The sequence below is a fragment of the Apostichopus japonicus genome, chromosome 20 (assembly GCF_037975245.1).
Source record: "Apostichopus japonicus isolate 1M-3 chromosome 20, ASM3797524v1, whole genome shotgun sequence".
NCBI classification, from domain to species: domain Eukaryota; kingdom Metazoa; phylum Echinodermata; class Holothuroidea; order Aspidochirotida; family Stichopodidae; genus Apostichopus; species Apostichopus japonicus.
Genome location: NC_092580.1, coordinates 7,490,466 through 7,514,317, shown reverse-complemented (window position 1 = coordinate 7,514,317; position 23,852 = coordinate 7,490,466). Strand labels below are relative to the sequence as shown.

General features: G+C 36.0%; 2 protein-coding genes across 4 annotated transcripts in view; one reads left to right on the top strand and one right to left on the bottom strand.

Moving 5' to 3' along the window:
• Nucleotides 1-37: 37 nt before the first annotated feature.
• On the bottom strand, nucleotides 38-15,521 carry LOC139961134 (mesoderm-specific transcript homolog protein-like). Of its 2 annotated transcripts, none has more exons than XM_071960051.1 (12): nucleotides 15,406-15,521; nucleotides 11,800-11,967; nucleotides 10,715-10,794; nucleotides 9,485-9,562; nucleotides 8,709-8,839; nucleotides 7,439-7,494; nucleotides 6,422-6,462; nucleotides 5,066-5,133; nucleotides 4,220-4,321; nucleotides 2,167-2,243; nucleotides 1,747-1,810; nucleotides 38-1,197 (listed from the first exon to the last, which is right to left on the bottom strand). In XM_071960051.1, exons 2-12 carry the CDS (start codon nucleotides 11,951-11,953, stop codon nucleotides 1,071-1,073), a joined length of 978 nt encoding a protein of 325 aa, XP_071816152.1. In that variant the 5' UTR covers nucleotides 11,954-11,967; nucleotides 15,406-15,521; the 3' UTR covers nucleotides 38-1,070. The 2 variants fall into 2 exon arrangements, with proteins under 2 accessions (XP_071816152.1, XP_071816151.1); XM_071960050.1 differs by lacking the exon at nucleotides 15,406-15,521 and adding an exon at nucleotides 13,119-13,290.
• The window catches only part of LOC139961128 (uncharacterized), a 62,411-nt gene continuing 53,257 nt past the window's right edge, over nucleotides 14,699-23,852 (top strand). For both annotated transcript variants that reach the window (XM_071960034.1, XM_071960035.1), the window contains exon 1: nucleotides 14,699-14,856. The gene's annotated coding sequence lies outside the window, so the exon portion shown is untranslated. The remainder of the gene's footprint in view (nucleotides 14,857-23,852) is intronic.

Below are 23,852 nucleotides of genomic sequence, written 5' to 3'. Positions count from 1 at the left end.
GAATTAATCAAAACACAAAAACTACAAGAAAAGGGCATACGTTTCCTATTATCAATTCGGTCTGTGTTAGATTCACATGAACTGTTAACAGTCACACACATATCCAACATTGATGTATAAACAATAAATTATTTTAACAAGTTTACCATGTTCTTAGATCTAATACTGAAAAAGTTAATGTGTTGCCAAAAATTTATTAGGGCGGAGATGGGGGAGGGGCAGAGGGGGTGGGTTTGTGGAAAGTGGTTGACAAAACTTTCATTGTACAGCAATGAACAATAAAAAGTGGGTTTTTCAGGTAAACTTTTCTAATAGCCTTTCCACTTCTTTGCCCTCACCCTGCACCCCCCCCCCCCCGACAACACACACCACCCTGTCACCATGGAAGTACATACAATGTTTAATAATTAGTCCCTTACACACGATCATAGAATTTCTTTTGCTTCATTATTTCACTCAATTTTCAACCAAGCCAAAATTAGAAACATAAAGAAAGTCAACAGGACATGTACATATCATAATATATATGTCACAGTTAGATTTGAAATACTCTATTACTTTATTAAGAATTGCTATAAATATTGCAAAATGAAGATGAATTACAGCTTATAGAATAATATATACTGAGTATAAACATGAGCTTAATGTTACCTATGATTTAAATCCAATTACAGATCAATGTGATAACGGAAGAAAGGCTTATTTCTAAAAAATGAAAGTTCTTCCTAAACGATACCCTGAATGGTTTCGGAACACTTCCAGTTCACAATCAATAGTAAACTCTAAAATTCAATATGTCTTTACTTCTCAATTGTTTATCAAACCACTCTTCCAGGCGAGGGACACCCATAGGTGGTGTACCCCCTCCCCATTCTTGGTTGGTTCGTAACTTTGGCAACTATTCTAAGTGCATTGATATCATTGCTTTCATAAAGCAATATCAAAAAATATTTTTAAAAAAACACCTAAATTATATTTAATAGTACTGTCTCGATTCAAAATCGGATCGAACCAAATCCCCCTTCTTACAAACCATTTTATGGTCCAAACATTCTCTATTTTTACTACTGTTATTTATTCTTAAGAGAATCTAAGAAATTAAAATACGCCCCGACGACGGCTTGTGGGTCTTCTAGATGAAGATAGTGGCCGACGTTTGAGCTAAGTTCGGTCACGCCCGAGTTCTTCACTAGTTCTCTGTGGAAGAAAACGATGATAATCGGTTTTGACAAAAAGAACTGGACCAACTTTATCCAAGTCATTTAGACGGAAGGAAAACCGGTAAAATCCTTAGAAATTAACAGTTATAAAACTTGGTGTTGGAAAGTAGATTACATTAGTACTGTCAGACTTCATGTTATGTTTTAAACCCCAAGCGGTAACATAAAGTCAAACTAGTTAACAAGCTGAATATTTAATAATGATTCGATCTACGGCATTATTAGGACCGATACGACAGTGGTCTCCGCAGAAACACTAAAGATCGCCATTTGTACATCAGAGGGAGACGAACTGGAACTTTCCAGATGCCTACATTATTATGTTAACTAGGTGTATCATGGACTATTAAACATGGCATGCAAGGGCCTTTCTGTTACCTTTAGTAGTAAAACTTCACTAGTATACATCTTTGATCTTCACTAAAGTTTTCTACTGGGGAAGGAGGTGCCAGAAGATAGAGAGGGATGGTGGGGGAGAATATCATCCCAAAGCAGTTTACTACACAGAACCAGAGCTCTTACTTACTTATACTTCACAAGGAATGTGGCTGCAGGATTCACTGGATCAGAGGGACCGAACACCAGATGTACTAAAAAAAAAACAGGAAAATGTGTGAAATTACTGTTATTTTAATGAGAAGTGTAAGTGTCTGTGTGTGTGTTTGCTTGTTGGCGTGTCTGTATGTATGTACTGAATGCATATTCATACTCAACCACACTACCAGGGTCTATCTACAACCCATACTCGCTATATGTGTTCATTTATTGCAGCCGGCTACTGATTGCAAGCTTTATCATACATATTCATAATTTAAAGTTAGGAATGTTATTCATAATACATTTACATATTGGCAGCAAAATACAATTTACACATTTCCACAACGTGTCAGAATTTTACTATAAATTATCAGTTTAATAGTTTAATATATGATACTTTTGTACTTACAGGGTAATTTTGTGTTGTAAAGGGCAGGCACCCATCGTTGACGGTTCGCAAACCTCTGTGGGAGGTATTGTATAATTCTGTGGGGGCAATAAAAAAACAAATATAAACTATAACATATCTTTTGTTATGGAATAATAATTAATCAATAAAGAATAACAATGTATTCATGAAACAAGTCATTCAGAAAGATAAGAAACACCTGAAGATTAAAACTATGTAACCTTTTCATTTTCTCTGTCACCACGACAAGTAAATACACCCCTTGGAAACCAGTGGGGCGGAACAGGATTGAATCTTGCAGGAACAAACCTCGGGTGGCATAGGGATTTGTGGACATTGAGTCATTTGTGGACAATGAGTACTTAACCTTTTTCATTTTCTCTGTCACCACCACAAGGAAATACACACCTTGGAAACCAGTGGGGCGGAACAAGATTGAATCTTGCGGGAACACACCTCCGGGGGCATAGGGATTTGGGGACATTGGTCTTAGAGGAAAAAGAAAACTCACACGTACGTGACAAATAATACTCCCAAATTTTTTGTAATAAACAAACACTTGTGGTTTACCCCCAAAAAAAAAAAAAGGATCCAGAAAGCCAGTGGGCTTATTGTGATTCCTTGCCAATTGAGATTATAATCCCAAGCTTTCATCATTGTTGATGAAATTGATCAGCATGGTTCTCTCACTGACTGTGGACCTACCTACTAAATATGTTAACTTACCATGTTTACAAGCTATTTTAGCAAAAATCAACTCAAGCCCTGCCCCCAATAAATGTGCATAATATCACATTGAACATACATTATCATGTACCCGCTATCTACCAACACCTTCACACAAAGGTATGATTCAATTCTGAAAATGTTTACATTTGACCCTGTGACCTCATTAATATTTTTGAGATGAGCACCAAAATCAATGGGGCTTTTCTACTCACTATGGCGCATCTATGTACCAAGTATGACTTCAATCCAACTTGCCATTGTTGAATTATCGTGTTTAAGAGCCAAGAGGCGTCACATACACACACACACACATAAATGCAATCACAATTGCATCTATGAGCCTTCGGGCAAGGAATCAAAAACAAACAAGAAAGGGCCACTTTCTCAAAAGAGAGGTATCCATTCTCGGGTTCAATAGTCCTGGTGAGAACTAGATGGTATTTGTGCCTCCTCTAAGCTGGAACATGATCAGCAATCTTCCACTTCAATGGTGGACTTACCCATGCTGTACCAGGTTACCATCATTGTACATCCATGGTAGACTTACCAATGCTGTACCAGGTTACCATCATTGTACTTCCATGGTAGACTTACCCATGCTGTGCCAGGTTTAATACCATCATTGTACTTCAATGGTAGACTTACCCATGCTGTACCAGGTTACCATCATTGTACTTCCATGGTAGACTTACCAATGCTGTACCAGGTTACCATCATTGTACTTCCATGGTAGACTTACCCATGCTGTACCAGGTTCAATACCATCATTGTACTTCCATGGTAGACTTACCCATACAGTACCAGGTTTAATACCATCATTGTACTTCCATGGTAGACTAACCCATGCTGTGCCAGGTTACCATCATTGTACTTCCATGGTAGACTAACCCATGCTGTACCAGGTTACCATCATTGTACTTCCATGGTAGACTTACCCATGCTGTACCAGGTTTAATACCATCATTGTACTTCCATGGTAGACTTTTCTATTCTGTACCAGGTTTAATACCATCATGGTAGACTTACCCATGCTGTACCAGGTGTAATACCATCATTGTACTTCCATGGTAGATTTACCCATGCTGTACCAGGTTACCATCATTGTACTTCCATGGTAGATTTACCCATGCTGTACCAGGTTACCATCATTGTACTTCCATGATAGATTTACCCATGCTGTACCAGGTGTAATACCATCATTGTACTTCCATGGTAGACTTACCCACGCTGTACCAGGTGTAATACCATCATTGTACTTCCATGGTAGATTTACCCATGCTGTACCAGGTTTAATATCATCATTGTACTACCATGGTAAACTCACCCATGCTGCACCAGGTTACCATCATTGTACCTCAGTAGTGCCCAGTAGTCTTCAAACTCCTCTGCGGATGGCTGTGTTTGAGGCCCAAATGTTTCTCCAAGTCTGCATAAAGTAAAATTTTACAATTAAATTGAAGAGAAAAAGGCCGAATGCAAATTTCTGTTAAGTTAAAGCCAAAAGGTTGTTGCCTTTCAGATTTTTAGAAATATAGAGTACCTATAGAGTACTATAGGGGACTAACAAAAATAAATAGTGTATAGTGCAAATCATGTGACCTGCCTGAGTAGTAATGCCCAGTTTGAACTGGACACTATCAGCCAAGAACAACAAACACAAATTGCTAGTAACCTTGGTAGAGGATAAAAGAACATTCTGGGATGTTCACTCAAATTTTCACTGAGAAATGACACACACAACCACTTTTTTTTAAATAAATTAAAAATTTATCAGACACTAAATGTTTTAATACAATTATTGTTCTTGCATAATATGGCAGGGTCCCATTTTTGTGCAATTCCTCCAATAATGTCTGTATCACTCTACAATGTTTCATCCAAGCGACAATACCAAGGTATAAGAACGAATGAAACTACACATGGAGGTAATACAAAAAAACCAAACAACCAGAAAGGAATTCTCTCATAAGAAATTTGAACCCTTTTTATGATTTTTATTTCCTTCTAAAAAGAGCTTGCAGTTGTTAAGAGGTTATAAAAATGGGACTAACACAACTGTACCACCTTTCAAACTTTACATCAAATTTCTTTCTTCTAACATTGAGTAAACATCAAACCCATCCAATGTGTAAACCAAAATCCTCTTCCATAGCAACATCTGGAAACTTACCCTTTACTGAAAGAGATCTTTCCCATGAGTCTCATAGCAACCAGAGCCAAATAAGGATTGAGAAGAATCTAAAAAAATAGTAGAAAGAAATATATAAACGTTTAAGAGGCCAGAAGTCTCCATCGTGACAGGATCTTTCTTCAATATGTAAGTGAAATGGTATTACAGACTAAGAACACATTGACAAGATACAGTAGAAAGAATTACATTCAAATATGTAATACCAGGGATGTGCCCACGCTGGGCGGCCCCGCCAAGCACTAAAAATTACCGCCCAGCACTGTCTTAACAATCGTGAATCCCACCCAGCACTATTTTCATCTAAATTCCTGATATTCCTAACAATATATTCAACATAAATTGGGCCTAGCCTATGCCAAAGTCATACAGACTAATAATGCATCAATTACGCATGCAAGAAACATTACTTACGGTCCCTTCTAAAATCTCTTTGAAAACAAACTAATAACTTTTACCAGGTACGTAATATATTTCATTAAAAAAATTTAAAAATGTACATTGTTAGCAAAACTAGTACTTGTGTATGTGCTTCAAAAGCTACACAAGTGCCAGCATTTGGCATCTGAGCACCTTCAAAAGTAAAAAAAAATTCTCCCCCTAAGACCCCTCCCCCAGGACGGCGATCAGTATACCCGAAACTCAGGATATTCTGGGCACATCCCTGTAATACTAAATGTCAGTAATGTAGACAGAAACCTCTCAGTTTCTTTCTGATTGATATTAACTATGTCTTGGGTATTATTTATGTTACTCGTTAATGGCAATTCATATGACGTTAAGCAAAAGATGTCTTCTACAAACTTTTGAACCAAGGACCTAGACGAGACACAGATCTCAATAGATATTACATACAGGATACTTCATAGTGTCATAAATACTTCCAAATTGTCCTATCTGTTTTCTCTATGACTACTTCTGTCAAGAATATGATCTGTGAGAGCCTGTAGTCTACCCCTCCCCTACCCATGCCCCTCCCCCACCCCCTTACCATAACAGATGGGAACCTATTAACTGAGCTATAAGAAAGAAGACAAACAGAGAAAAGATTGATTGACACTAAATCATGCTTGAGGTACTTAAAGTAGCTTCCTTTCTTTACAAGCTCTTTGCACTTAGAAAATACATCTTAGATCATTCCACTTAAAATAAGGCCTTAGGTATTTAATAGAAAAGAGAGGGGGAAGAGGGGGGGGGGGGGGTAGCTAAGCAGGATGTTTGTAGACTAGGTGCATATTCCATACAACGGTCATACAAAGACCATACACCCCCATGTTCCAAGTCCCCCCCCTCCCCCTTCTACTGATGGCAAGCAAGCTAAAATACTTAAATACTTACCTTCTGGCCCCATCTTTTATCGATGGTTTCTGGTAGAATCCCTACAAATGAAAATCAAAGATTTAGACAGAATTGTATGCAAACATTTTATATTGATTCCAAATAGGAATATATTAGGTCTTGACGGAAACCAGTTATTCTGTGTAACACTAATAATCCATACAGGATCAATTATAAAGTTGAAATCAAATAATGAGCACAAATTTAATTACTTTCTTAGTTCATTTTAGAGTGTATTTTTTGCTCTCCCCAGTTTGGAAGCATGAGGAAAACAGTAGGCTGAAACATAAACCTTTCATATGGAAGCCCAGAGGCAGCTCAGAGTGAAAACCTCGTAGTTGTTGGACATTTCTCTTCAAATAACACTAGCTCTATCAACTAAACAAAAGCACAGGACCATGAATGATCATCAAACATTCCTGAATTTGTAAAGAGGGAAGGATTTTTTTTTTAAATAGTGTTTACCTCCAAATTTACAAGTCCTGGGCTGTACCGACTGCAATTTGGCCATATAGCACTTCGTCAATGGCAATCCTCATGAAGCCATTTCTTTGTTAAATAATTTTCTTTGCTCATTTATCAAAATGTTGACCATTTCCCAGGTCAGTTTTTCTGCTTTTGACTTAGTTGTATACAAACATATTTTTTTTGTGTCATATAGTAAAAAAAGAAACTTTATAGCCAGACACAAGCTTACTGAATTTTATCGACCATTGGAATGACGGAATTATATCGACCATTGCAATGACACGAACGTTATTTGGTTTTTTTCTTTGGTTGAAATTATTAGGAGTTAATACTTTTCAAATTGATTGCCTCAATCGATCCTTCTTCTAGTTAGGAACAGAATTCTTAGGAGTGTCCAAGTAGTATTGTAGACTGCTTTGATATTATCAACTAGTATCACATTGACTTCTATGGTCCAGAGATACACTTCCTTACTATCCAGATCAGGAAGAGCCCCTCCCCCCTCCCCCCCCCCTCTTACATTCCGATCTACGGCATGGAGTGACTCACCTCCGTTCATCAGACATACACTGTGAATGTCAAACTTTGCCTTTCCTTCGTTGTACCTATAAGGAGAAATGAGAAACGGGTCGAGAAAGGAATTGTTACGATTATTGCCGACTTTCTCGTCTTGAAGATAGAATGGACAGAGACAAATTAAAATTCAAACTTGAAAAGGAGACAAAACTGAATTTGTAATATTTTAGACTTGGAAAATTCGATAATATGTAAGACAAGCATGAAGCAATATCAAGGAACCTCTTGTAAACTTGATGCTTTTGTACTAAATAATAGATCATATTCAACACGATCAGAAACCTGTAATTTAACATTGCCGTGCACCTCGCAATTAATTCTGATTGTGGATCCAAATAGCATAAAACCCAGTGTTGTAGTCAAATAGTGTTGTAGTCAAATTAGTGTTGTAGTCAAATTGTAGTCAAATTGTAGTCAAGTTAGCCAAGTGCCGAGTAATTTCGAGCATTTGAGCATCCGACTACCAAGTAGCAAAGTAGTAGCACTGCTCTATAGGATACAAGTTCCAGTGTCTGAGTACAAACTTATACAATCCGAGTACTGAGAAGAACTATTTATTTATCAAAGTACCTTTTGAGTACTAAATCTATTAAATATACATGTATTATTACTTTGCATTGCTGCTCCCTAATCATTTCCATGTCAACAAACTATGTAACAGTTGAATGTGATGACATTATTTGGATCTAGTCATTGTTTGCCAACTTCAGAATGCCTCAATATTCACAGAAATTATCTGATATTGAAATAACAAGGCCGCAGTTGCAAAGCAAGTTCCTGATGTGTACACCATAGTAATACTGTAAGCATGCTACCTGTTGATTCGTTAGTAAATTGAGCAATGTCAGTCGTAAATTCTGTATCTCTCTACATTATATACATCCGTGGTAATACATTAGCCTACATGTATGATACTACTGTGATGGAGATGTATGTGTATAGCACTATAAAGTAACACAATGAAATGCCAAAGTCATAAAAAAAATTATGCTGCTTTCTCTTTTTTACATAACTAGTTTTACAAGTAAGTACTTGTAACGTACTCGTCCTGACCCGCTACCGAGTACTTTACATCGAGTACAAGTAAGAGTACTGAATGACGAGTCAGAGTACTTTAGCATCCGAGTACCAAGTACTTACAAGAGAGTACTCGAGTACTCTTAGAGCACTACAACACTGGCAAAATCTTTAAGCTATCAACAAAATGGTGGCTGTGACACAATTTTTTAAGGGTTGTACACACCTTGCAATGAGCTCCTGTCCGACGGTGTCTCCCATGTCATGGCCCAAAATATGAACGGCATTTACCCCCAGTTTCTCAAGCAAGGCCTCTACCATGTCGGCTTGGTCCACAATGGAGTAGTCGTATTGTACCTAAAACCAGAATGGATACATAGCACGTCTTTACACATCCACCACAGGACCTGTTTCAGGTTATTAAAATTACATGACACATAGCTAGGAGTGGGTGGGGGGGCGGGGAATGGGAGGGGGAGGGGTATGGCATCTTCTAATTTAAGCATAAGATAATTTAAAAACATAAGATAACTCATTGAATGTATTCTGTCTAATGCATCCATTTGTGGGTGAGGCATAAACTGAAATGAGAGTCTAACTGATGGATTTGGAAATGGAGGAACAGCTTCTGTATGAACTTTTATCCTCTTGGCACCCTTAAGACATATTTGGTGCACTTGACACTTATAACTCAATGCATTTATCAATCTTTATATGATTGTCTTGATTTTTCCTGGTGTATTTTGTCCCCTCTCTTCCTCAGCCACCTTTTCATTATAAATCCCTCCCAACCCCTGCAAACCCCCCCCCCCCAACACTTCCCTTCCTCCTGGGCACAGAATTAAAGTTCATGCTTTAGGGTAGAGTTTGATTTAAGAAAGAAAAAAAAACCTAGACAGCACTATTATTAATAATTTATTCGTAAAATTCAAATAGCAGCAACGATTTAAGATAAACCATTGAAATCTATTACATAAAGAAAGAAGTAATGATGTTACTCACAGGTTTATCGCTCAATCCATAACCGAGGAAATCAGCTGCAATAACTCTGCCAAATCTCTCTGTCAAGCTATCCCAAACCTAAGGTATTAAAAATGTTTAATGGTAATTCAATAATTACAGGTCTTCATTTAATTTAATGTATTTAATGATAAACTAAATGTCTCGTTGCAGTGTATACTGTTTAAGTTAAATAAGTTATCAAGTGATAAATCACGCCAACTATACCATTTAATCAGAGTCCACTCCCACATGTGTATAGCGCCCCCACACTCCACACTTATATGGCGCCTCCATAATTACACACTTGTATAGCGCCCCCAAATTCCACACTTGAATAGCGCCCCCACATTTCCACACTTGTAAAGCGCCCCCACACTCCACACTTGAATAGCGCCCTCACAATTCCACACTTGTCTAGCGCCATCTTTCCTTCATAGTCTTCCAGCATCTTACTCATACCTGTGTGAATCTAGTTCTTCTCTCAAAACTTTGTCAACACCAGTAGTTTACTTGTAAATTCTGAAGATAATTTATCTTGCAGGTTTTACAAGAACAACTTAATCTCCTGTAAGAGCAGGCAAGACAAACTACCACCGTGGCAAACGTGATCAAAATGGACAACAACGAAAAACGCAAAGGTGTTTTGAGAAAAGAAAAACAATTGTCGACTTCAAAACATTTAGATGACAATTTTCATCTGCCTGAGAAGCATAATAAAAACATTGCCTTCATTTTGCCATTTTTTGTTTGTTTTGTTTCTTTTTTCTTGTGTGAAATAATTCAAGTTTAATCTTGTATTTGTCTACATGTATATGTCATGAGAAATAAAAATATGAAAAGAACTTTTTCAATTAAAGATAATTTTGCCACCTCCCTTCCATAGCTAATTCTTATTTCTAGCTAAAAACCCTGCGACGAAATGATCATTGGCTAGATTCAGATGGCTAAATGGTGTGACATATTCATCACATGGAAGGTTTACCCTAACATCGTTTGATAATTATTTCAAACAATAATATCATTTTCAGAGGTTACCATCGTGTGTTCAATTGTAAACCCTAACAGGTTAGACTCACCCAACAAAACTGCAAAGGCCATAGTATGTTTGTTAACAAATGTAATTTTCTGGCTGAATTACTGTAAGTGTCACATGAAATGTTTTGTACCTCAACAAAGCCTACTATTCTTCAAAATAAGAGAATCCCATATTAACAGGTTATGTACCCTGACCTTGTGAAAGTCATAAGAGCATGTCGGGTAGCCGTGAAAGATAAGTAAAACATCAGTTGATGGTCCGGCACCTTGATCATCTGAAAAGAAAAGAAAATCTTGCAGAGATTAATTTAAATATCAAAAGCTACATCTTGCATTTTATAAAATCGAAGAGTTATGATCCCAAACAAGCTTTACTTTTAGAAATGAAATCCTTATGATTCAACAAGCCAGTAAGTAAAGACAAAAGTTAGGGTGGTACACATTTATCAGACTGGCTGCTTAAAATCCCTATTATGCATTTGGTTAGCAATTTTACCAAACTAACTCAAAAGATGTTCACAATTGTTCAAACTAATTAAGAACTCTTCACAGCCCTCCTTGTTTTTTTGTTTTTTTTTAAATTAATGAGAGGGTAATTAATAACTTTGATAATTGAATTCTCAAAATTTTATTGTCCAGACAATTTGTCACGCTAGTTTCAACTACATCTAATCAGCAGACATTATGTCCTTTTAAATCATTGCTTGCCATGGAAAGTTGCATAATCAACATAATTAAGATTACGACATTGATTTTAGAATTAAACAACATCATGGTGAACTTTTTATAAAAATCTGCACAAAAGGTTTTTGTAAAGAAGAAAATAAATGCATTGTCTCTAGGTACATATTTTCAAAAGAGCAGTAAAGCTGTCTTTTCGTTTTCACTTCCATATATCAAGAAGCTCCTTCTTGATTCCATCGCTTTGCTCTGTTATAAGAAAGCCGGTGCTAGTGCTCTAGGGTATACTTTCTGTCTATGTGCATCCTTGGTGATACAAAATTATGACTTAAATTATGACTTAAAGTTATGGCTACAAAGTCAAGTCAATTACTCAAATTTAGTCAAAATTAGAAACCAGAATTAAACCCTCTGTTATTTTGGTTTGTTCCATGAATTAAGAAATAAATTCAGGAGTCACGTGAGATTTTTCTGAATTGTGTAACTTGATCATAAAATTAATACATCTATACACATGTAGCTCAGTTTGGAAACATGAAATGGCATATGAATATGCAGCAGTGACAGTGTACAGTTTGCAAATGAAGCAAAATACTAACCATGATAGAAGATGTTGTAGCCATTAAAGGTGAAATAACTTCCACTTTCTTTCCACTTTTGAACTCTTGGGGAAAAGTCTGGGGGTGGATACATGATATAAATAGCTAGGGCAACAGCTAAAATTGCCAAAGTTGTGGAAGCAGATGGTCCCATGGTGACTTGGTTTACTGCAATGAGAAGATAAGAATATTTGCTTCAGTGGGTAAATAATACTAAAAAGAAAAGAACAAATAGAATAAGTTACAATGAATGTGAACTGATACAGTACTAACATTACACTTACAATATGCTAAAATGCTATTTCTTATAAACAAAGCTTCAACTAACAACCCAGTATGGCATGTACTAAAGGGGGTGTGGGGAGTTGGGGGTCAGCCAACACCTTTGATTGTCAATCATGGGATATCTTGCATTTAGCCAGGGAAGGAATAAATCTCATTAATGAATGTATGCCTCCTCCCCTTTTATTCAACCATATTTATTGGCAAAACCTCGCAGTTAGGACTACTTACCTTATTTATAGTCTACATAGGCCATATCGTCAGAATGCTTCATTTGATTCTAAATATTTGTTAACAGAGTGATGTGAGCTTTTTCTGTTTTTCTGACTTGATCAGAAATTAATACATGCACATGTATCTCAGTTTGAAACAGGAAATGGCAACGTTGTACAGTTTGCAAATGAAGCAATACTAACGACAATAAAAAAATTAGCCACCTGACCTTTTAAACTTAAACCTGCATGTCATATATATGAAAATGAAGGCCCTTTCCTTAGCATAATTTGGGCCCTTGAATATGGGATTTGACCTGATTTGGAGGCCTGCTGTCAGTTTCTTTTATTGCTTGCAGGTCTCCATGGGTAAATAGGGGGGGGGGGGGGGAGGAGGGGTGTCATATGAAATTTCGTATAGCCTATAAATGTTAGGGGAAAGGAAAGTTGTCACCACCCACACAGGTTTCAATTAGGCTCCTACTAGGCCTAGGTCCTACCCCTAGGCTAGATTATATTTCTCGAAAACCATATGCATTCCAAGTGAATAGGCCTATATGTTTGCCGTACATAGACAAATTAACGAAATGGCTTGTGTGCAAAGTCAACATAGAAATTATACTTCTTCATTTACTATGGGATTTGAGCCCAAGTAAGCAAGCTGTAAATTAGACCATTCTCAGCTACTGTAGTGTAGACCTAGACCCTAGGCATATTTTTTATGCTAAGTTGGTGTACTATTACTACAGTATAGCCTATTACTACTAGTTAGCCCAGATGACCAACTGTGTGGTGCATGATAATAATATGTTCCTTGAAATTTACCTTAGCAAGCTGTGGACTTATATGATGCAATTAATGCTTTATTTTCGACCGGACTGTAGCTGGCAGGCAGATCGTTGGAAATCAAACCTCAGGTAATTTACAAAATTGCAGGCTTCGCACTTGTAAATCGGACGTAGCTCAGCTGATCAGTGAGTCGAAGTTAATTATTGATTCCGGTCATAGATTTACATCACGATACAAATACCAAGGGTGCACAGCTCTAGAGAACCAACAGATAGAAAACTGAAGTTTGAAGTGAACATCCTCCATGCCGCAACCAAGGTGAATAAGAGCTTGGGGGTCGGTATTTTTTGTCTATGACTAACTTTTACCGAAGTTAAACTAAAATAGTCAATAATTCCCAGTCCATGCCCCATACCATTGTGTATTGCAGTGCGGATATTCCTATCCAATATTTTTACACATTGGGATAGGCCAGACAAAATAATTGTGTAAGCTTCTTGCATGTACCGCAAAATGGGATATTCTCATAGTACTGATCTGACGAACACTAACAAAGTGTGTTGTAAGATGACTTGGTGAAACGAAGTTTGATAAAAGTTTGGTTTTGATTTTAGAAATAAAATCACGCCATCATATATATAAAATTTCAACTTACAGGATAATTCCTTGAAATTTATTAGAAACAGAAAATATTGTATCAGGGACTCGGTTTAACACATGTTACAAAGTGTTGCACATTACAAATATTTCATGCTAAACTCTCTGGCCAAGTTGACTTGAAATCGTGGATCTTATGTATGCCCATAGACACCGGTAAATAGTGACAAGTCATTGGGGTGGTTGGAGAGGCAGCTGCCACTTGATGTGGACGAATGCATGCGCCATTTCTATGATTCTTTCTAAGTGTGGACAATCTTAGTCAAATTAAGAATGCATAAACTCTCTATTAAGGAGCGTGAGTGGTCGGCAGAGGGGGCTTCATTTTCAAAGGAAATCAAAGAATGACATCGAAAGCCCTTCAAGTATATACTGCTCTGTGCGTCTAGCTTAGAATGAGAACAGAACTGTATATTTCTAAATATACGGTTCTGATTGAAAACAGCGCCTCTAAATATATGGCTCTGATTGAAAAACAGTCACAGCGCCCTCTCTTTCTGTACAATATTACAGTTATATCCATACCCATACCATACCCAAGTTCAGTACCCAGCGTTGGTTACATTTTGATCTTAGTTTTCTTTGTTTAACAAACGGAATTTTATAATGCCAACAACGTTATCATTGCATTTACTTGCTCTTTCAGATGGTAGTTTATGAAACTTCAGACCACCCCAGTAGGCCTACAGACACCCATGCACCCTATTTAGGCCACTGATGGAAGGACAACGAGAGAAAGAAACATAATTATAACGTACATATTCTGAAGGCTTTCCAACTCCGTTACTCTATGAACAGACACAAAAACGTGCAAGGATAAGCATAAACAGTGGGTCAGGCTTTTTATGTATATCTCTGTTACACTTTTTCACCTAATTTTCCTCGAGTCTTGCACCTGTTTGCATCTCATCTCCTAAGCTGATGATGATCTTGTCGTCAAAATCGTTGATTTTGTTACCATAGTTACGCACCGCACAATGCATATGGTACGGTAGCAGACGTCAAGCAAACTTGGCGCTAGCGATCTGTGCACTGGCTAGCTTCGTGACAAACTACGATGCATTTTCAAACGCTTTTCAAAACCGAAAAAGACGAATCATAGTTGAGGTACCAACAGGTAATATGCTGTTGTTGGCTGTTTGAAAATGAATTAAGCTGCATCATATTGTATTGAGCCCAGCAGTAATCAAAATGTGTGTCTCTCTAGGCTAGGCCTAGGCTAGGTGTTATTGTTACACTGTGTAGATATTTATACTTTGCCTAACTAGTGTTAGGCATACAACTTACAAGATGATATAGGCTAGTTCCATACAGAAATGTAGACTGCAAGTAGTACAATATTCATAATCAAATGCGACCGATAGATTTTAACCTTGCCATCAGTAGGCTAGGCCTGAAGGATAATTTATTTTCTGAAATGAGCTTTTGACAGTATATTTTGTGCAGAAGTAACTTTAGTGTTACAACTGTTATCCAAATTTGACAAATTAGGGCCAAGCCTGATGATATATAAAAAGGCCTGTGTTCTTCAGGACTAAGTAACTCTAACAACGAATCCATTACTGATATTAGCATGAAAAATTTTCTTTGACATTTCTGGTCTAAGTATTGTCTGACAGTCAACTGTCAAAATAGTTACTTAATTATCTAGAAGTTGGGATTTTACCTTTAATTTATGAAAAAGAACATGCCGAGGTATGCATAATTTAGCAGCAGCTGGAGGCCTATCCAACACAGTTGTGTGTTAGCCTACTTTTATCAGCGGCCTGAAATTGTAGACCTGGAAATGGTTCTCCCTGTGAAAAAAAGCAAAGAAACGACAACACCTACTGTAACTATAGGCCAAGGCTAGGCAACATCTTACAGAATTTGTATACATATAATACATTTTTTGGGGGGGGGGGGTGGTGTGGGACTGGGGATTAGTCATCAAAGTCTGAATTTAAATTGTAATACATCAAGTTTATTACACTGTAGAAGTAGCCTCTTGGTTTAAATGTGACAGTAAACATGTTCTGATGTGTTTTAGGCTTATGGTCATTAATTAGCAGCTCTTAATATGCTTCCATCTTACAATTGGACTTTTAGGAATGAAGGGACTTCATCTGGCTTAACTGCAATACAGCAGATGAAAATCCTGTTTCTTAGCTCAAAAACTAAACCACAGCAGATATATACCTGATACCACTTACACTCAGCACTTTTGATGAAATCAATTCAGTCTTGATTTGTTTTGAATAAGGAACTTGTATCGTTTTGCTCATGATGCGGACACACTGACTGCACCCTGCACCTTCAACTTTACCTTGACCCATATTATTATTAGGCTGTACTGTATGTCTTTTACAGTATGCCTTTCTTTCCTGTAAAACAGTACCGACAAGCATCCTAAATCTATTGTATTCTGTGCCTCTATCGTTGAAAGAAACAAGGATTTCACCATATGAAACAGACTGAGCGGTCAGTCAGACTCCCTGTCTTAAAGTACGAATACATATATTTTTCACTTTTTCTAGCAAGAATGACTTAATTGCAATCAAAGAAATGTTTTCTTGGTAGCTTCAAGCGGAACATTTTCTGTATCTACTTTTTATCAGTTCAAAGTTGTCTTTCTTGATTGAAATAATTATCTGTAAGTCAGGCCTAAGAGTTGTTTCAAAGCCATACCACAAAAAAAATTGACTGTCTTCAAATTTAAAAAGGTTAACCAATGAGACATCATTAATTTATATTTGAAAGTATACAAAGTTATATAGTAATAAGTCAAATTAAATTAAATGGCTATGCTATGGTGTAAACAGTGGGACAAAATTTGGTTTGGAGTAAGTTTTCAGCCATCCCTCCAATTCAAAAGGTGAATATTTATGCAGAAAAGTATTTCATCACAATAAATCACTGTAATGTCTTCACTGTAATGGTTTTACTGCAAGATACATAATTTAGGCCATAGAGGTAAACATCATTTTTATGTGCATATAATTGAATGTTATATAAGTACCTAAACATAGTGAAAGCAGATAAAACATTGCCACTTGAGTGATTAAATTTATCTTCTATTCTGGCCAGTTGTACTTAAATTCCACAAGAGCGCCTGTTGATAAGGCTAAGATGTTTGTTTATATCCAGCAGTGACCCCAACACAGGTATAAGAGTTTTTGCTGAAGTTTGAGCAATGTTCAGTGACCTTGTAGGGAGTGCCACCTGCAGCGGTAACATGCCTCTATGAAAATCATTACTCTTACAATTATTGGGAACCGTGCCCCTCCCCCCCCACCCCAGCCCCCCAAAGAGCATATTAAACCAAAAACTACACAAAATTGTTCAGTTTTGCTATCGTATATGAAGTAACAGATACTATAATTGTTCAAATTAATGAGATCTCCTTTAAAATGTGAATTTTCCATAAAATGTTCAAATTTACAATGAAAACAAAGTATAATGTGATAAAGACATGGCTGAAAATTCTTCTCATGCAGAAAAACTGACTGCTAAGTGTAGATGTCATTGTCCTTCTCTTGCATCAATTGTTTAGATAAATTCTCTGTCATACACATTAATAATCGTTCACTAATTATGGAGATGTGGCAAAGGGCAGTCTGCACAGAGTTCAATCACACTAGATTTAATTATTTATCTGAAGTTTAAAACAAAAACTTTTTGCTCGTAATTTATGACACAGATATTTAAAACTCTGTTATTGTTAGAATTTATCTCACATTTCATAGTGTTAGTACCTGTAAATATTATCAACCTTATTAAATAGCAGAAATTTTCAAGTTGTATGTGTGTGCATGTTCTTGTGTGACATGTCTACATGTACAGTGTGTAAATATGGAATATATGGATTATGAAATACATGTTGTAGTTTTAACTCTATAGTCTAAACATTTCTTTGGGTTGGTATTTTCCACAAAGCAACAGCCTATATTTTTTGTTGAGCCGAGGCCTATGGCTGGAATATTTCAGCTGATAGTGTCACAGAGGTCACAGAAATCCATTCCTAAGCTAAAAACTGACTTTGCTTAAAATTACTGCTTACAATGTCCGTTATAGTTATAATTTTCTTTTCATATTCTTTTTTTTTTTAAATCAAATCAAATTCATTTTTGAATTTTCTGTTTTCAATTTTATTCAGTAGAATAAAGTAAAATGGTTTTCCATTGTTTGGAGCATATTTGGCAATTACTATTAGAGAACTAGTTTTCTTACCTACAAGTCCTTTATACCATTAGGAAATGCATGATGGGTAAAAATATACTCCACAATCTATCAGCTTTGAATTACCATTAATATCATGTCAGCTCCACATAGTTACCTTGAATACACAATACTGTGCATGGTTTAATGCAGGATTTTAATTTTAAAACTGCAATACTCATCGTACAGTATGTAGGTGTTTCACACTGATATTATTTAAGTTTCCTGGGATGCAGCTGTTTGCTGTGAGATAACAGAAAAATGACCCCATAATCTAATTGGCTGTGAAATGGACCATAAAAGTTGCCAATTGCTGGTGTCTTTATAATCAAATGAGAGAAGTGTCAAATTTTCACATGCCCTGGATGGCACGGTGGTAACGCACAGGTTCAAAGCAATTTGTACAGTATATATCTTGGGCCTCATGTAGCCAGAAAATTTGATTCAGTAAAGTTTAAAAGGGATAATTTCTCAAAAAATTGAAAAACCGGATGATTTTGAGATGAAACTTCCATGGATAGCAGTTGATTCAATTGGCTGTCATATTATATATTTCTTTTCTTGCATGAAATGGAACCCCTATCATAATGTGTGTTTACAGTAGTTACATAAGATTTGAGTGTGGTTTGGTTTAAATAGTGGATTTTGCCTAAACTGAGGCAGAATTGAGACACAATGTCCTAAATGTTAAATGCCAAGTATTTTGATAAGCAAGCAGAACCTGTGTTATTGAAGCAAAGCTATAGTATAGGATTCGTCTATTTACCCTTTGTACACATGTCCTGTGTACATATTGTTACAGTACTGCACCAATGTCTTCTTTATACATGATGGTTTCTACTTATCACAGTTTGGTAAGATGCACTCATGTCTTTTAGATTTTGCATGGTTTTGCCAATTTTTGAAATATTGCAGGTTTTCATCCTTGTCCTTGAAGGGTTTTCACCCATGGATGTCCTTTAAGAATCAGATTTCTCATGGTCTGGTGGTCTCACTCCTGTCCATTTAGATATTGAAGGGTTCCACCCATGTCCGTTAAGATGTTGTAAGGTTTCACATATATCCATTATGACATTGATAGGTCTCACCCATGTCCATATTAAAGACAGTGACTGATCGGATATATTCAATGGAAGTGATAGTTTTAATAATTTTATCATTTGAGGCAGTTTTTCTGAATGGCCTTTAACCTCTGACCCTTTGGCTTATATTTGTGTTGGGTGTTGAATTCAACACTTGTGGGGACACAACAACACATACCCAGGTATACTACTCACAAGTCTGGACTAGCCCAATGAGCTTACATTGTATGAGCGTTTCAGCCATTTTTGTCATTTGTGCATGTGTGTAAATGGACAAAATGTCAAATGGATTTTGGACCATTGACCATATCATACCTAGGCATACCCAGGCATTCAAGTTTAAACTGTGTTAGCCTTTAACATACACATTCACATGACACGCTTTACTTTTAGCCCCCCCCCCCTCTATCCCAGAAGTGGTAAAAAATCCACTCCTTCTTGTTATTATGGTCACCCATTGAAATCTCCCACCTCTGGCTAATGCACCCTACCCCACAATATTTCAGTTCTGTGGTGATCGAGTGTGGCAATTACGAACCAGTTTGTGCACAGATGTTAATAACTATGTTATCCCCATGCAGTGCAGTTAGTTTTGTACCACAAGTTTATAAAATTAAAATTTTGAAATATTCATTCGTCATTGGGTATTGATCGCACCTCTGGGAACCTGTCCACCTGTGGTATCCGTTATAATTTTTTTTTCATTAAAAATTTTAAAAAAAAATGATCAGAAAAATTCATTGGCAAACGTTGATAGCGCCCTCTACTACACATGCGTCGTGAAAATAATGCATTTGCATGGTTGCCAGTGGAAGCTTTTTTCCTTTATGGTGTTTACCAAGTAGGCGTGGTAGCTACCTAGTTTTTACTTCAATGGGTTTACTAGTTTGTTGAAAGATTTTGCAGTTAAAAGAAAATAGGCCAACAATTGTGTATAGCACAATAGTGTATAGGATCCCTCAAATTTATTGGTCAATTATAAAGTTTGTAAAGAAAGTTGGTGTAATTGAAGTATGTCAAATGCTACAGGTTATTAGAATAGAAAGCACACTTATGGGGCAAATTTGCAAATCAAGAATCGTTAAGGTTTGGTAGGTATTAAGGGTTTAATTTGTATACAGATATACAAGATAGGTTAGGCTCCTTTAGCCTTTGTGTATTTAACAGCTTTATCTATTTATCTTTAAATGAACTGGAATAGATTTGTAATATATTGGAAGAAGAAGGTAAAACTAATATTTAAAAAAAGAAATTCTCTCTCACAAATGAGGTGGTGGTATGGTTTGTTGTGATAAAGAGGGCAGTAAATTTGAATGGGATCCGAATGGCTATGTGCTAAACTTCTAAAAACATGTTACTGTGCAGGACAAAATTTGAAAGACTCTTTTTCATTTCTGGTTGTCCCTGGGACAACCAGATCTTACACGCTGGTTGTCCAAACAGCAAACTTGGGTGTCCGAAAAAATGTAGCAAAATAACAAAGAATGACCAAAATGTACACTGGAAGAGAGATGTGTAGATTCTGTGAATAGAACAACAGCTTTGTGCCTGTAAAACTCTCCTTCATAGGGATCATAGGTCTACTACTTATTTTGTTTTATGTTAGTACCTCTAAAATGATGGAGGGTGATGAAATAAATTTCCAGAATTTTAAATATTGACTGGTCACTTTAAACAGTGGCACCTTTTTCTGTTCTTTACAGTAAAGACTAGAAAGAGTCAAAATAGATGCTAGCAATTAATTATAATCAGGCAGTTTTTTTTTTAAGGCGCTTAAGTGACCATAAATGTGGGAGAAACCCGCAAGGGCTTGTGGATTACAACTTCTCTTCGGGTGCTTCTAAATTCAACATTTTAACTCAAGAGTGGAATCTTTTCAATTTAGAAAGTCATTTGAGATGGAGAAAACCATAGTTAATTTTGGTAATATTGCACTCTATAACTGCACAATTTCATTTTTAACATGATGGAAGTAAAAATTATTTCAAATCTATGTTCAAGTCTGTATTACAAAACAATTTGAGATATGCTATTGCAAAACCACTACTTTGGGTCAATCTGAGGTCACCCTTCACGGTATAAAGAAATTAATATCGAACCCTATTATATAATATTGTATGCATATATAGCTTCATGATATACCTTCGTTTTGGTTCCTTCAGGCTTGCTAATAGACCTACCAATGAGTTCTAAGTTCAAATCTAATTACATGCAAGTACAGCAAACAGTTAAAACACATTAGTAAGGCACACACAGTTGATTAATTAATGTATATTTATAATCAAAGCTCTGTGTATAAAGGACAGTACCCAGAGGTATGAGACTATTGGTTGGTATATTTAGTTTAGAATTGTTTATAACTCTTTTTCTTTCGTTTGGAGATTTTCCAAATAATTTGGCTATTGAATCTCTAGTTCTTTCCATTCACTATATTTTATATTAGTGTTTATACACTACAGTATAAATACTTCAGCTGGTTGGTTGCATAATGTGAGCAATTTTTACTTGATACTCTCCAAAATTTACACAAAATCTACCGAAACATTTATACTTGCAAAAAGATTTCAGTGAATTCAAAATGAAACATCATTTTAGAGTTTACACCAAGTGAAATCTTAGTTGTTTTCACATAGGAAAATAAAAATTAAATCACATTTTTTATAACATATGAATGTTTTCTTAATCACTTGAACTATTGATGAAAACTGTATTTTGTTGGATTGAGTATTGAGTTGAGCATCAAAATATCTGCTAAATAAAAGTAGAAACAATTAAAATCTATTAGTTCAAATTTTACGCTCAATTTGTTAATTACAGAGCAAAGGATATTGTGTTGCAAAATTTTGTCTGTTTCAAATTTGAATTTGGACAAAGCTCATTTTATTGACATGAAAAATGTCCCGTCTATTTTCCTTCTAAATGTCAAATGCTGCATGTTTTGCAGACTACTACCATGTCGACTCGTTTGCCAGTGAACTATCAGGAATTTGTTTTGTGATAACACAATCAGTTCAATTACCCTTCTATCAGTGTTTGTCTTATCTCTTGATTGCTAATCAAAGCTTTGAAAATAAATCAAGTAGCTGGTAAGATCAAGTTTGAATTACTGTCCAAAGGTTGGATCCCTGTCGATTCTAGTTCTTTTATTTGACCTATTCGGTATGGCAGTCAACCCCCTAAATTTTGTTTGAATAAGCAGTGAGTATTTTTTTCGACTGATAGTGCTCACGGGTGCATGTCATTCATTCCATGCAATGTCAAGCCGAGGGGAAAGATCGCTGTTTTTCATTTCGTGTAACAAGTCACATTTTAAGGAGCTTTTGGAACACAGCTTATTGTAGCTTGATAAACATATTCTCACTTTAGTGACTACAGAATTTGTGGCTTTCCGAGATGGTTTTGCAAACTTTGAATACGAAGTGGCGAGACTTGTATGCTACTGGCAGTGTACTACAGGATATATATATATATATATATATATATATATATATATGTATATATATATATATATACATATATATGACTATTTGGTCAAGATTTTGGCATCAAGAGTGGCATGGGTGACATATGTCTATTCTCATTGGTGATATTTCAGTCATGGAATGCGAACAGGTAATAAATTTGGAATATTCTGTACTGTAGTCAATTAATTATTATTAGTAGTATTTTTTTTTTTATTGTTGGTAGGAAGCTATCAGTCTACACAGCTGATTAACCAGAAGCTGATATAAGGCAGTGCCCATACTGGATGACTGTGACAGTCTGGCTGACATTATCAAACTATTAAGTTAAATATAACCCCATATTTGATGTAAAATAAAGCATTCAATATAACAAAATATTACATTCATCAACAACAAAACATATAATTAAAAAAACAAGGAGAAGGAGGAAAAAATGGCTGAATTACAGTTTCAAGGTTAAATGCTACAATTTTAACTTTCAGAAAATTTGTGCGCTATGCAATGATGAATCGTAATAAATATTCTTAGCATGCATTGTGTCATTTTGTACGGCATATGCCACCTTTGACCCCAAATTTCAAATCAATATGTGCCTACCTTTCTCTTCCACCTTAATTCAACATTGGAAAGTCTATAGGCTAGAAGATGCAATAGTTGAAGGAGAGTTGAGTCAGGTCTAATATTTTAAGAAGTTTCGGCTGTAAGTTTCTTTCCTCTCAATTTTTCTGAAAGATCAAATAAATTGTGCATTGAAGAGAAAGAAAAAACAAGAAATAAACAACAGGTGTATGTTGAAGCTGTTCATAGTTAGTGTTGTGCCTGTATACATATGCTTAAACCTCATACGGTTTATTCAATATTTACTACATCTTTTTTAAGATGTTTCTCATCCCATCCACGAACCTAAAGATTGAAAACACACCCTCAAACAAAACACAGCAAACCCAAAGAATGTTTAGGTCGTTGCATAGTTATAGAGTTAGAAGTGAACACTCTGATACAACTCATTTGATATAAATCTAGTTATGCATGCAGTCTACTTTTCTTTAAACTGCCAGGAAGCTGTGCAATTCTTTTCCTATGGAGCTTCAAAGCATCAGTAGTCTTGAAATCTTTATAAAACTGGACATACTGATTGCTGACAAGTCTGAGTATTTTATACATGTCCTATGAGCCAAATTTAGTGTCTTGCTTGTTTTAGGATTTCTGGTTTTTGGCTGTTTTCTCTTTATTTAATGTTTTGTATGTACAGCGACCGCATTGTAAATAAGTCTGCTGGACAGACCTTTTCTGTGTTATCTCTACACCATGTGTCTTGTTCTTGTCTAATTGTATGTTGGTGTGAAATAAATTAAATCAAGTCAAAATAA

What these genes read in the sequence shown, in the direction of transcription:
- LOC139961134 (XM_071960051.1), bottom strand. Translation starts at nt 11,953, where the DNA reads ATGGGACCATCTGCTTCCACAACTTTGGCAATTTTAGCTGTTGCCCTA. An exon ending in CTACAACATCTTCTATCATG is followed by an intron (nt 10,795 to 11,799) that starts GTTAGTATTTTG and finishes TTTTCTTTTCAG; the next exon opens with ATGATCAAGGTGCCGGACCA. An exon ending in GGTAACCTGGTGCAGCATGG is followed by an intron (nt 2,244 to 4,219) that starts GTGAGTTTACCA and finishes TTGCCCCCACAG; the next exon opens with AATTATACAATACCTCCCAC.